We start from the raw sequence: 13,625 nt of genomic DNA on the forward strand, positions 1-13,625 counted from the left end.
ATTTTTATTTTTAAAAAACCAGTGGCGTAACATATTTTTTGTTTAAGATGTTCAGGGTCGCATAATGGGGACGCTACTGGAAAAATTTTAAACATTATTTTCCCTTTAGAAGGTGAGTCTCGACACTTATTTTACGTTTCCGAATTTCCATAAACATATTTATAGCCATAACGAACTTATTATAATTTTTTTTTTTTACATTTTTTTTATCACCACGTATTTCAGATAAAACATGAAAACGGACCTATGTTCAATTGAACTTTTTTACTTAAAATCATCCAGAGATTGACCCCCTGATGTTTGATCTGACATGCTATTATGAAGCACCCTGTATATGTATAGATCTAGCGCGAAAATTTTTATATTTACCACCAAACATCTGGCTACTACAGATTTTTTTATAATCTTCCTTTATAAGACCCGGGAGTAACAACGCTTGCTGGCAATTTAACAATTACACTCTCTATATGGCCCCATTTTTTGTTGTAAAGCCTCCATAGGTTAGCGTCCATATTTATTATGGACTACCCGGTAATGATACTTATATGCGCCTGCGTTGTTAATTATAAAACATAAGAAGTGATGGTAACATCACTTTAACGGAGTTCGCCGCTATGGATTAGTGTCTTGTTTGTACACAAAGAGAGAACGAACCAACGAATTCAAACAACAACGAACCTAAAAAGTGCTACGCCCAGGTCTGTACTCTTTCTTTTAAGTTATAAATATGAACGTACCTGTATATTCTTTACATTTAACATTTTAACCTATATCTTTAAACCAACCACGTTACGAGACAAGCCACGAATCTGAAAATGTGGCAACGTCGAATCTGGTTTGCCCACATATATCATTGATTTGCGAAATTTTGTAGTTCTCAGAAAAAAATACACGCGATACTCATCCTTAGTTTTAGCCCCTTCTTTCCTGATGATATCCATAATAAATTAAATATTATCTAATAATATTTAATTTATTGCGACTTTCGTTTTGCCATTGAACCAAATAAAGGAAAAAACGGATAAAAAAGTAACGCCTATTTATAATTTACATTTTCAATAACAACTATTTTAATAATAATCTAACAAAAAAATAATTAAATTTAAGTCAGTCAACAGTCCACTAATCTTAGGTGAAACAGAGAAGTACAAGTAGGCAGTACAAATACGATTTTTGACTGCTCGGCTACTGGTTTGAGTAACGATTGCTACGAATTTCATTGTTACTTTTACTATGTCCGTTACTGGTTTCGTTTTTTTCATCACCGGAAAGATAGTTCACGTTTTTAGACAAAACCTCATACGTTTTGTCCATCAATTTTGGGAGATCCTCCTTGGTACATCCTTCAGTAGGGATGGATGGCAAAATTTTGATTCGTATTTGCCCTGTGAACAAAAAACTTATTCATCGTAAGCTGTCGAATAATGAACTGAACTTATACCAATCCCAAAACTGAAGTTCTTCAAAAATGTGTAGCGGCACACTGCTACGGGTTGAATGGGAACTTGTGAGGAAAGAGCCAAATGGAAGGCCCCCTTTTTAAAGGGCAAAAGTTCTTTCTTCCCTAGATTCCTAGTTCCTTCGGGGAACATTAATACTCTGGCCTAAAACCATCGTTAAAGTCACCTTTAGGATTTTGCCTGTAAATCCACAAACCTTCCTCTGCCTAATTATAGCCCCAGTCTCGTTAACAGCGTCCTGAGCGTTTTTAGAGCCTCTATTGATGAAGATGGTACCCCAGAGCCATGAAGCCAAGCCAAAGGGCTGGATGTAAAAAATCTCCTTTTTGGATATTACTGTACAGTTATCCATTACAGGCCACAGGCACGCCAGTACTGAATGCCAATAATCAAAAGAAATTTTAAAAAAATTGGGTCTATTGGTACTTACCAACTAGATCTAACATGCTTTGATGATTAATGAGAACTACACATCCAGAATTTTTGACAATATTCTCTTGACCTTCAACTTTCAATGTCAATCCTAAAAATCTGCAGCAAGCTCTGAGACCTGCAGCAGGAATTCTTCAAAAGATGGTTAAGATTTAATGATAAAGTGTTAATTAGGAAGAATTGGGGTACTTACAAAGCGTTTTTAGGACTTCTAGGGTTCAGCAGCATTAAAGGTATGGGAAGTGTGGCCATGAGAACGGATATTATGCCAAAAAGGCCCCATTTTATAAAGTATTTTCCTGCAGCACTGAAGTGCCATATAAGGGCTAGGAGAGGTAGTATTGCAACGCACCACAGCAGAAGTCCCATTTCTATGCAATAAGCTAAATCAAATAATTGTTAATATATTATATCATTATTAAAGTAAATATTTTGTATTATGATAAAGCTTATTTGGTTCACGTGTTAGGTCATACTTGAGGTCAGTTAATTGCACACATTTTCAACATGTACGAGCACCACAAAACTCATTTCAATTAAAAAGGATCAGTAAGTTCAATGATAATCAGAAATTGTCGCATGTTTTGAGCAATAAATGAGACTTTATGCATTTGCATTATGTAAAGTCTGTGGTCCAATGAGCTACATGTATGGGTATCCCGAAAACTGCAAGAAATAGGAAAATGGTTAACTGGGAAAAGCTGATTTGAAAACGATTTAATTTTTTTTTGGTTTTTTGGGTATTTTCGCGTTTATAAAAATATAATTTTGTACTTTGTGTGTAATAATTTTCCAAATTTAAAATATTTTTTGCAAACTTGTTGCGAGCTGTCTACACGTCATTCAATTTCCAGTTACGATCAACTTGAGGATGATCTCAGAACCGAAATGTCGAAACTAAAAGGAGAGGTGGATGAGCCTCAAAAAGTTGCCCTGACAGTATTTTACCAGATTCGAAAAGTTTTCCGAAAAAGCAAATTTTTTGTTTTTGTTTTAAATAATTCCAAATCGTTTTCAAAACAGCGTCGAGCTGGCCGTTAAATTCTGACCAATTTTCCTGTTGTACCAATTTTGCAGCTCTTAGCTTAAAGTTTTGAAGATGCCTAGACAAGTAATCTCAATTTGGCCACACTGTATAACGCCCAAAATCTTGAATTTTAACGGATAAATACATTTTCTAACGTTTATAAAGCTAATGAAAATGATTAGCATTTTAATAATTAGTTTCTAAATACTTAATCAATTACCTACTTGATACTTATTGTTTAATACTCATTTAATAAACATACAAAAAATATCACATTATATCTAAATAGATACTTGATGTAAATACTTCAGGTACGACTTTAAGATTTCTCTCATTGACCTTGCTCATGTCACCTGTACCTCTGAAGATTAAAGTTCGAAAATAAAGATAAAGAAAAACTGTTTACCTGACCATTCAAAACACGCACTACCTGTACTACCTAATTAATAATTTTCATAGAAAACATGTAAATTAGTTTTAATAATGAAAAACTACTTCCAGAGGCACGTATGTATGCAGTAATTATTGAAAGGCTAAAAATAAAATAAACACAGACATTGACCTGAAATTATAAAGTGCATAATATTATTCGATCTATAATTAAAATATCAACTTCATAATATTCATTTGAGTGTTTATAGGTCAATAATTAGATTTAAAAAATTGTGGAATTATATGCGTAGACGAACATAGTAAACTTTACTCTAATAAAAAAATCTAAAACTATTATATAATAAAACAAAGTCAATTCAAAGGCACAAGCAACAATGTAAGAAATGAGAGAGGTGTGGTAAATCTTCGCTGGATCGCTGAGATGGGAAATTACATTATCTTCTTTTTTTAAGAATTATTAAAAAAAAAGAGAAAAATGTTTAATTTCGGTAACTGTCAGATATCAATTCTTTGGAAATAGAAGCTTTTTTAAATACTATCAACAAGCTGATTAATCCCATGATCTCTGTTAAGCCGTCAAATTTAAAATTATTTACCGCAAAAAATCTGAAAGAAACGGAGGTACAAAGAAAGGAAAGAAGAAAATATATGAAAAAGTAAATAAAGAATTAGCTAAAAAATGCTTTATTCACTAAAATCAATTAAAACATTAAAATTAAAAAACAATTAAATTCTTTCAAAATTTAAACGCTTTTCAAATTTTTTTTGGAATTGTTTTTTGTTTTTTTGGGAAACACTTTTAGTCTTTTGAAAATAACTCAAAAACGAAACACCTAAAGTACTTTTAAAAATGGCACTGAACTGGTCATTTAATTGCCTTCAACTTTCCCCATTTAACCATTTTTTCTAGCTCTATTACAGAATCAGACAAACACTGGATAAAAATAATATAATAATAATAACAATCTATTAGAGCTGGTTGCAAAATTCCGATAAATTGGGTCAATAGGCAACAAGAAACAGAATCCTAAACGTAAATTTTAAGTCAGGAATAAGGCTACCAAGATTGAAATTTTCTTTTCGTAATTCCTCTGTCAAGTATCATAGTTGTCAGTATTGGGCAGATAATCATCCACGAATTTTACAGGAAGCCCACGCTCAAGCTTCTCAAAAATTGAATGTATGGACAGGCATTTTTAGGGATCATTTAATTAAACCATCTTTTCTTGATGGCAATTTGACGGGGAAGACGTATTTGGAGTTATTGAAGGATATTGTTTACCCTTTACTTGTTAATATTATTGAACATTAAGACCGCTATCAAGAAAACAAATAGGTGTTCCAACCACATACAGCTCCACCTCATTATACATAGAGTGTTATGGAATTTTTTGACAGATATTTTTAAGAGCAATGGATTGAACGAAGAGATGCTGGAGAGTAACCGATTAGATCTCCAGATTTAAGTCCATTAGACTTATTTCTATGAGGCATTTGAAAAGCAAATTCTATGCAACCGAATCGAAGCTTGTGGAAGAACTGCTACTTCGTATGTTTAAGAATGCGATCTGATAACTCCACAAATGTTCCAAAATATTAGGACTCATTTTGAACAAGATTAGTACTACTGTATCAAAATTGGTAGTGAACACTTAGAGCATCTAGTTAATTAAATAAACCTTATCTCTCAATTTAGAACCAATAGTACCTATTCTTTGTTTTCTTAAAATAACAAAAACAAGAGTTGTTTTATGAAAAAATGAGAATCGAAACTAGTTCTTATCAAAATTAGTGAAATGCGTTTTTGCAATTTCAAATATGAATCATTTTCAAACGACGTGATAAAACTTTTAAAAAAATCGCACTAAATGCAGGGAAGCAAAACCTTTCAAATGAGGTATCACTTGCTTTATCGTTTCCATTAACATTTTAGGTGTAATCACAGGACAAAGGGGTGAAACAATTAGGAAGTGAATTATATCGCAAAAGTTGGTCCCCTTAAAGATAAAATTAACGTGGTTCAACGTTTACAGGAAAAAGTTTCCAGGGCACAAACTCGTCTGTTTCGTTTTCCATGAACCACCGTGTATATAATAATGATTAATCGATCACCGATTGAATAATGACTCTTCTCACTGGAAAAATGTCAACCTGAGCCAGCATATAGTTTTCCGATCTGAACTCTTATCACGATGAAAGTTATTTAAATTTCTGAGAGAAATTCAATGCATAATTACAATTTTTCCTACAACTCCCCAATTTTAATACAGAAATCCAAATTTACGTTTATGTAATAGAATACTTGTATTTTATGTGCATGCTGATCAACTGCCCCTCTTTAAGCTGATTCCAATGATATAAAGTTTTACGTATTTAACTCTTTTAGTTTAAAAAAAAATTAATTCAGAACTATTTCTAAACTCCCTTCCTAACCCTCTCTAACTCCTAACCTTCTCTAACTACCCTTCCTAAACCTCCTAAAAGTAATAAAAAAGTGCCGCAGATATTCTACTACCAGCGCCAGCTCAAAGAAAACAAACAGGCCCCCAAAAACCAGATATATCCAGTACATCTGTACTGACCTATATACCTGTGTTGACCTATATACCTGCACTGACCTATATTCTAAACATTCCACTGTCAAGTATTTTAGCGCCAATTAAGGGGCTATTTACCTAATAAACCCCAAAAGTATATGGGTCAGTCGGACACCGCAGATAAGACAGGGAACGAAAACATCGAGACGAAAGCTGGATAAGGACGCAATATATGTAATATGAAATTCCTTCGTTCCTGTCATCCTTGTCTCGGATATCACGTAGTACGGATTAGAGAAAGACGGGATGATAATATACCAGATTTTCCCAGACGTCTTTTTCTTTTGTTTCATCATAACCTCAAAAATAATTGTTTTGATTTTACTTAGAAAATCGTTGCTTTTGTTCTATTTATAACTGAAATATAGTTAAAATAGTTGTAAATTATGATTGGGGATAATAACTATGTGTTTAAAGTATTAAAGTGCGTTCATCTCTTTTCGAGCAAGCCCCCGAGAACCAGAACCGGAATATCAAAATAAAATTCCCCAAACTCTTAGAATCCACTGATTGACCGATCTTGCCAGGTTGTTGCGTGCTAGTTTTACAGAGTTGCTAGTTTGGTAAGCATATTCTTTAGCCTTAAAAAGAAGCACTTTGAAAGCACCCTCCTTCATTTACTCATACAGCATTTTTTCCAAACGCATCAGCAGAAGTGATAAGGCTGAGTGCTTTCAGGTCTTGTGTGTTACGTCCGATTTTTGGAGAATAGCCAAACAACGCTTAGGTCCAATCATTTGAAATAAAAATTCAAGCCTGAATTTTCCACGAAGATCCTTCTCCATAATGTTAATAAACTTCAAATTCGTAGAATATTACACTCTATGTTTCCCCATGTGAGAGAGATTTGTGGAAGTTATTCCTAATATGACTTTCATAGGGCACTAAGACAGTGTCGTTCTTGACTATGAAACAGACTGACATGGTTCTTTGCAACCGATCAAGTTTTTTGAGATGTATTTATGGTATGAGTATATCTAAAAATTTGCTTTTCTGGTAGCAATGGCTTGAAGAGCAGTGAAGTCTGATTCCTCCTAGGACAACTAAACAAGAATTTTATTGTATTCATATTTAACCCATTGTAATCTTTTATCATTCCTTTAAGAAATATGGATTATTTCTATGAATCTAAATTATACTAGACTCAAACTTCCAGTAGACATATAAAGCGTCGTACCCTATCCCTTTTTAATAGACACAAATCTGTTACAAGAAATAATGAAAGCAGCTTAAGCAACTAATAGAGAAACAACAAAAAAAATTAATACAGATTTACACCCAAATCACATACTGATGAGTTTAAATGTTTTTAATTTATCTACTCACAAACGTTTCACTTGATAAAACGCCCCAAATAATAGCATACCACAATTTTTTAATTCAACTAAACAAAAATTTTATCAAATTTAATCAAAATAAACTGAAAAGTACTTGACTGATAAGCATGAATGTAAAAAAAGAATTCTTGTTGTGCAAAGATATTTACTTTGTATTAAAAAATGACTCCGACACCTTGTTGAATAAACATAAGCAACTTTTGTATAGGTTTAGCTAAGTCGCCCTATTTTTTTACTCTCTAGCATCTAATACTTTTTTGTATTGAACCCATAGTCTAATAGTGGTCGACAGATAGTTTTCCATATTTTTGTTGTTGTTAATATGCCGGTTACCTTGCTCTTATACGTTAGTGATCGAAAATGCTTTTTTCTTTTAATAATTTCAATTTTAATGTTTTGTAAGTGTTTAGTAAATTTCAGCCTTGGATCGATTGTTATTCCCAAGAATTTCACGTTTACTGTAGGTCTGTTTATGTGATTGTCTACAGTTATGGATGAATAGTCTGGTTCAATCTGGTGATTTAAAAGTAGCAGTGAGTTTTTTGTGGTGTTCGGAGTCAGTCTCCGTTTGTAGAACCATGAAATTGAACTGCCTGTGAGATTTTGAAGTCTCCCCATCGCTCTACTGGTAGTTTTGTCACGTGCAATAATAACAATGTTATCAGCGTACTGTAGTATACATGTATGCATTTTTGTCTATTTGTCCTTTGCCTAACCGGCTGTGATTGTATATGTTGTAGCAGTATATAGGGTGTACTAAATTAAGTGCACACCTTTTTTAACTTTGTTATTAATAGAGATAGAACCCTAGTTTAAATTGCAAGGAGTTGGATTTTCTTGGGCTGGTTGCGAGGCTGGGCGAGGTGACAGTGGTGAACACTACGGAAGGTCTTGCTCCCGGGAAAATGGGAAGGAAAAGGTATCATCGATTCGCATTTCTAGTTGTCTGTCCTAAGTCAGGATTTAATAGTGTAAAGTAGATATTTTGGGATCTGAAGTTTGTACAGTAGTCCCTTGTGCTAAACACTGTCAAAAGCCTTATTAATATCCAAGAATAGACTAGCTGTTCTTCCACCTTTAAGGTGTGTGGTTTGTATACTGTTAATCAGATTAAATAATGGGTGAATAGTAGAATGCTTTGGCTTGAAACCAAATAGATATTTTGGGATCTGTTGGCCAATTAGTTTTTGTAATCTGTTTTTTAGTGTGTTCAAATAACCTGCTTAGTATAGGAAGCAGTGTGATCGGCCTTTAATTTTTTGTTTGAGTTGTCCGTTCTATTTTTTGGAATAAGTATTATTATTCCTTCCTTCCATGATTTTGGCACTATGTTGGTTGTAATACAGTCGTTACGTTGCTTCGGAATAAGACCATGCGTTTGAGATACCAAATTTTCGAGTACTTTACTCTTTATTTTGTCTTTTCCGGAAGCTGAGTTTTTGAGGTGTGCTAATGCTTCATGGCATTCAATATCTGTTATTAATTCGTGAGCATAGTCCCTTGAGTTATTAAAGTGGTTGTCATGCCAGTAGTTCACCAGATCCCAATTTGAGTTGTCAAAGTTGGTGTTTGTCGCGGTTACAAAAATTCTCTGAAAGTGTCTAGCGAAGACATCAGCTTTTCTTTGTCTGATTACAACTCTGTCCCTACTTCGTTAATAGTACCCATTGTGTACGTTTCTTTGTACCGTGATAATTTTTTAATTTTCTGTGAGAATTTTCCCTTTTATCCTTTTCAATTTCCTGGCATGCCTCCAACCACTTCTCTTGTCGATACAGCGCATCCTTGTCATATGTTCCTGTTGAGGTTGTTAAATATCCTTCTAAGTATGTTGTCTCTTGTGTGTACAAAGTCTATATACGTCTCTTTTTTGTTTGATTAGCCTCAATATAAATTTAAATAGCAAGTGCTGGTGAAAAGTTTTGCTTAGTAGTGGCGAAAGTGCCTCTATGGACGATGAAATTTGTTGTTACCGATTTTCGATCGATATAAGCTGTGTCTGTGAGAGTATGTAGTTCTGTACGTGGTCTCTTACTTTGCCTGTGCCGGTGTTCTTGAAATTCACTTTATTAGAGATAGGATTCATAGAGGCTCCTGCTTGAGTCAGTTGTAAGTCAATGTTAAAGGTCACTGCGAGGTCCGAAAAGAAACCATCGAATTTAATAAATGCTGTTTTGTGCATCGTCTTTATACGTTGAAGATTATTTTGGCAGTTTTACCGAAAATGCAGTGTTTCCACCATCCAGGTCAGTAGCGCTAGAAACAAATTAAGTTTTATGACCAGGTTGTAAAGTGCGCTCAATTGTTTGAGTAAAGAATATTAAAATTCTTCCAGTGAAACACTAGAGTCATAGTGGACTGTGTAACCCATTTAAATACGGAAATTGAAACATGATCAACTGACTGTGCAGTTTTTATGGTTATCGAGAACCAGACACCCTGTATACATAATTAAATATCTTATGCAACATTAAGCCTGAGTCTTGCAATACATCATTTGAACAAGCAATGGTCAAAGAAGTTTTTAAAGATATTTGAACGACTCTTGCATTCGCATCTTTCTTTATATTCGCTTACAAGGTCGATGTTTTATATTCAAGAAATTCACTTTTGGACTTTAAAAGAGCCAGAATTTTCTTCTATACGTAGATCCCATTGATACCGATACATGTTTGGTATCGATAAAATACCTATTCAAATTTATACAAAAAAAGATACAGTGGGATCAAATGTTCAACTAAATTTCGATTGTAACTTATATGGAAGTAAACAACGAATTTGGAAAAAATCGGGAAAAATGATAATATCTCGAAATACTTGACACTTTTTATAATAATACATATGGCCAAATACGTCCAAATCATCTTACATACCACCCTCTTTTGGGCGCGTATCGGTTAACCAAACACCCAGTATATCAAATGAGTATTTCTGATCAAGGTATCTAATAACACGGCTTGAAAGACAATAATATAATTCATGTAGACATAAAAATGTAACAAAAGTGGATTTTGACCTCAAATAACACATCGGTCGTCATATCTTTTAATCCTTAAGATTAAAATTTTAAATGGATGATTCAAGTGGTGTCGTCAAGGTTGATATTCAAAAAATTGGACTCAAACTTCAATAGGTACGCAGTTCACTATAGTTCAAAGATATTATATATGTATACAGGGTTATTCATGCGATACGGCACGGACTATTGTGGCCAAAATACGAGGGTTTCAAAAAGTTTTATTTTTGAGCTATATGGGGGTCTATTATGGTTACTTTTTAAAATTATTTTCATATTATACAGAGTGTTCCAAAATCCCTCAAAGTATTAAAGTTATGTTTTTTTAATGGAACCCCCTGTGTGTTATTACATTTTTAGATTCTCCGATCAAAATAAGTATCCGTTTCAATAAGGTTTGTAATGCATAAAACTTAAGGTATTTTAAATAATTTAAATTTGATCAAAATTTAATCTAATTTTCATGTTTTAAATACTTCAGAACTATTTAAGTTGTGTAAGCATAATTTACAGTGAAGTATAACAATAGAACATATTTTATATTCCAATCATAAAAAACTTGCCTACTTGTACAGGGTGTCCAAACATTGAAGCTAATCAAATAAGAACTTTAACTGATTATAACTTGATTAATTTGAATACACCGTCATATTTTTTAACTTACTAGGAAATGCGATTTTTAGTTACCTATCAAATGATATTAGAGTGTTCATAGCTGAGTCTTCGCATTTTTACAGAAAACGCTAAAAAATTGTTCTTTGTGCCATTTAGTGTTTATATTACTATTATAATCTATTCCTTTTCCTATTTAATAATTCGATAACTGCTTGTACAAAAGTGATGTTAGTTGATACGATCGTAAAGCATTTTTAAAGAGCTTTAAAATGAGCCATTATAAGTAGCGGGTTCCCATTTAAAATTTCAAAGTTGGAGTGGCTGGAGGTTAGAGGATAGACGGAGGTAAGTTAGTAAGTGCAAAATTATGGTTACCCCTACTAATTATAGAAACGGTTTCGAGGAATTTTTCGAATCTTTTTTCATCCCTAAGATATAATCATTGCAAGTTTTTAAAATGTCACCCTGTATATATGTGTATATATATACACACACACACACACACACACACACACACACACACACACATGTTCCATATGTATGATTTGTTATAAATGTTAGTATTTTTTAATTCTTGAACTGTAGTGAACTGCGTATAATTTGCAAATTTTTGAATGAATTATGCTTGCAGGGATACATGTCGATAGATACATTGATATTTGGATTAAAAAGTCGCGCATTGTGTTTTTTTAGAAATATTTCGGTGTGGCGGTTTTTATTTTTAAACACAACTCCAGCAGCAATCTTCCACGTTTCGGGTGCTCATCTACCTTAACTAAATCTCTAACCTGCACTAAACATCCTTGAATTTGGTAAAACTCCAATATTTCGACTTACATTTCAATCTTCCTCAGGATCAAAAATTCACCTGCAGTCTACTGAGAGGAGTAACGTTTGAACGGTAAAACACAATAGGAAATGCTAGAAAAATTCAAACAACGCAACAATATCAAATTTTTTTTTGCTTTTTACAATTTTTGCAGTCACCTACTATCGTGTATGATTACCGAAATTCCCACAGTTGAGTTCCAAAAACGGACATCCTGTATATAGTTTGTCAAAACTAACAATTATTATGGCATTTTACTGCGGTTGATTTACGACTTCCCTAAAACTACCTAGGTAATCTGGGTAGTTTCAAAAAATTCTTAAATAATAACTATGTACGTATTCGCCCTAGGTTATAATAGCGCCCAACAAAGTCGCCTGCAATCTTAATATAATGGATGGTTATATGTCTCTCATTTATTGTTGTTGTAACTGCTTCTAAACGCACGGAAATTACAGTCCAAAAGGCAAATAAATAACCATTTCGTGCTGATATTATTCCATGTTAATATACGGTTGTCATAAATGTAACTAACGGATCACCTTCTACCTTTTAAACGAGAATTGCGGATATTTAATAGAATATCGCTGGAACACATCAAATTACTTTATTTTAATGGCGCTTTTTCCGATAATAAAGTGTCACACAATATCGATCAGAACTTTGTTGTAAATGATATTTTTCATTTTTTAAATATATGCCAGGTGGCTCAAATGAAAGGAGGGTCCAGTGGTAATTGGACCGCTGTGTACACGAGATGATTTACTATATTATTTGATCCAAGAGATATTTCTTTTATTAATCATCTTTCGGAAATTTTTAAATTGGCAGAGTTTCACATTTTCCTTCCAAATTGTTAGAACCTATTGTTAAATTGAGCAGATTTGTCTAACGCACACCATTTTGTTTGTTTTTTTTTTTTAAATTAATGGTTCCCATAAATTATTACAGAAATAAAACGACCTCTTTTGCTTGATTAAAAACATACAATTTTGTAATTTCTTAAATATTTAAACCTAAACGTAAAAACCTAGAAACAAATAAAAAGTGTGATCTTTAGTACCAATTACTGTATTTACTGTTTGCTAAGCCTTAAATATATGAAAAATGGCGAGAGGTAACTATAAATGATTTTGAAACCAGGGAAAGTAGATTGTTTCATTTCTATAAAAATATACACAGAGCGATCCATAAAAAACTAAAGCGGTGTCACTTTGACAGTTTTATGGGAATGACGTCGAAACGAAGGTGTCAGGCGAAACAGATCGTTTCATTTATATAAAAATATACAGAGTGATCAATTTAACAAATATCTATGCTTAAATAAAGAAGTAATAAAGAACAGAATAAGGTACTGAATATTTACAAAAAAAAGGTTACCACAAAATACTTATTGACTTCAAAAATCTGAAGCCAGAAGATCAATATTTAAACAAACTTGAAATAAACCGGGCATTTAAAACTTTAAAAACCAACAAAATTCCCTTGTTTTCCCAACATTTACTCACTTTTTAAGGATTATTTTCTTAAAAAAGTATTTTTCAATGTTTCGTCTCTAGGAACGTAATATCACTAGGCTCGTTAAGTACCACCAAAAATCCCGCCGAATCTGAGATAAAAACTATGCTGTGCCAACTAAAGCTGTACTAGTACTGCCACACGCAATTCACAGTACCGCAAATGTATTAGGAGATACGAGCCGATCTGGGACGAACTTACTAATTGGTTTCGGAGACAAATTACTATTAAGTATTGTCCGTTAACGATTCGCAGTTTTGCGCCCACCATAAGTTTTTTTGCCTTCACAGGACTGCTGCTAGGGCGATGCATTCCGAAATTAAACATTTATCTACTAAGTCAACTATCTAAGTTTAGTCGCTCAGGATTAGAAATGGTTTACATTTAACGAGCTGTTTACA

The 13,625-nt window shown here is 33.2% G+C and overlaps 1 protein-coding gene across 2 annotated transcripts; it reads right to left on the minus strand.

The window, feature by feature from the left end:
• Positions 1–1,037: 1,037 nt before the first annotated feature.
• On the minus strand, positions 1,038–13,465 carry Agpat2 (1-Acylglycerol-3-phosphate O-acyltransferase 2). Of its 2 annotated transcripts, none has more exons than XM_066403217.1 (6): positions 13,215–13,465; positions 2,086–2,275; positions 1,891–2,024; positions 1,657–1,835; positions 1,442–1,604; positions 1,038–1,385 (listed from the first exon to the last, which is right to left on the minus strand). In XM_066403217.1, exons 2-6 carry the CDS (start codon positions 2,259–2,261, stop codon positions 1,186–1,188), a joined length of 852 nt encoding a protein of 283 aa, XP_066259314.1. In that variant the 5' UTR covers positions 2,262–2,275; positions 13,215–13,465; the 3' UTR covers positions 1,038–1,185. The 2 variants fall into 2 exon arrangements, with proteins under 2 accessions (XP_066259314.1, XP_066259313.1); XM_066403216.1 differs by having other exon boundaries at positions 1,040–1,385; positions 2,086–2,263; positions 13,215–13,463.
• Between the last annotated feature and the right edge of the window lie 160 nt (positions 13,466–13,625).

Source organism: Euwallacea similis, chromosome 28 (genome assembly GCF_039881205.1).
Source record: "Euwallacea similis isolate ESF13 chromosome 28, ESF131.1, whole genome shotgun sequence".
Classification (NCBI taxonomy): Eukaryota; Metazoa; Arthropoda; class Insecta; order Coleoptera; family Curculionidae; genus Euwallacea; species Euwallacea similis.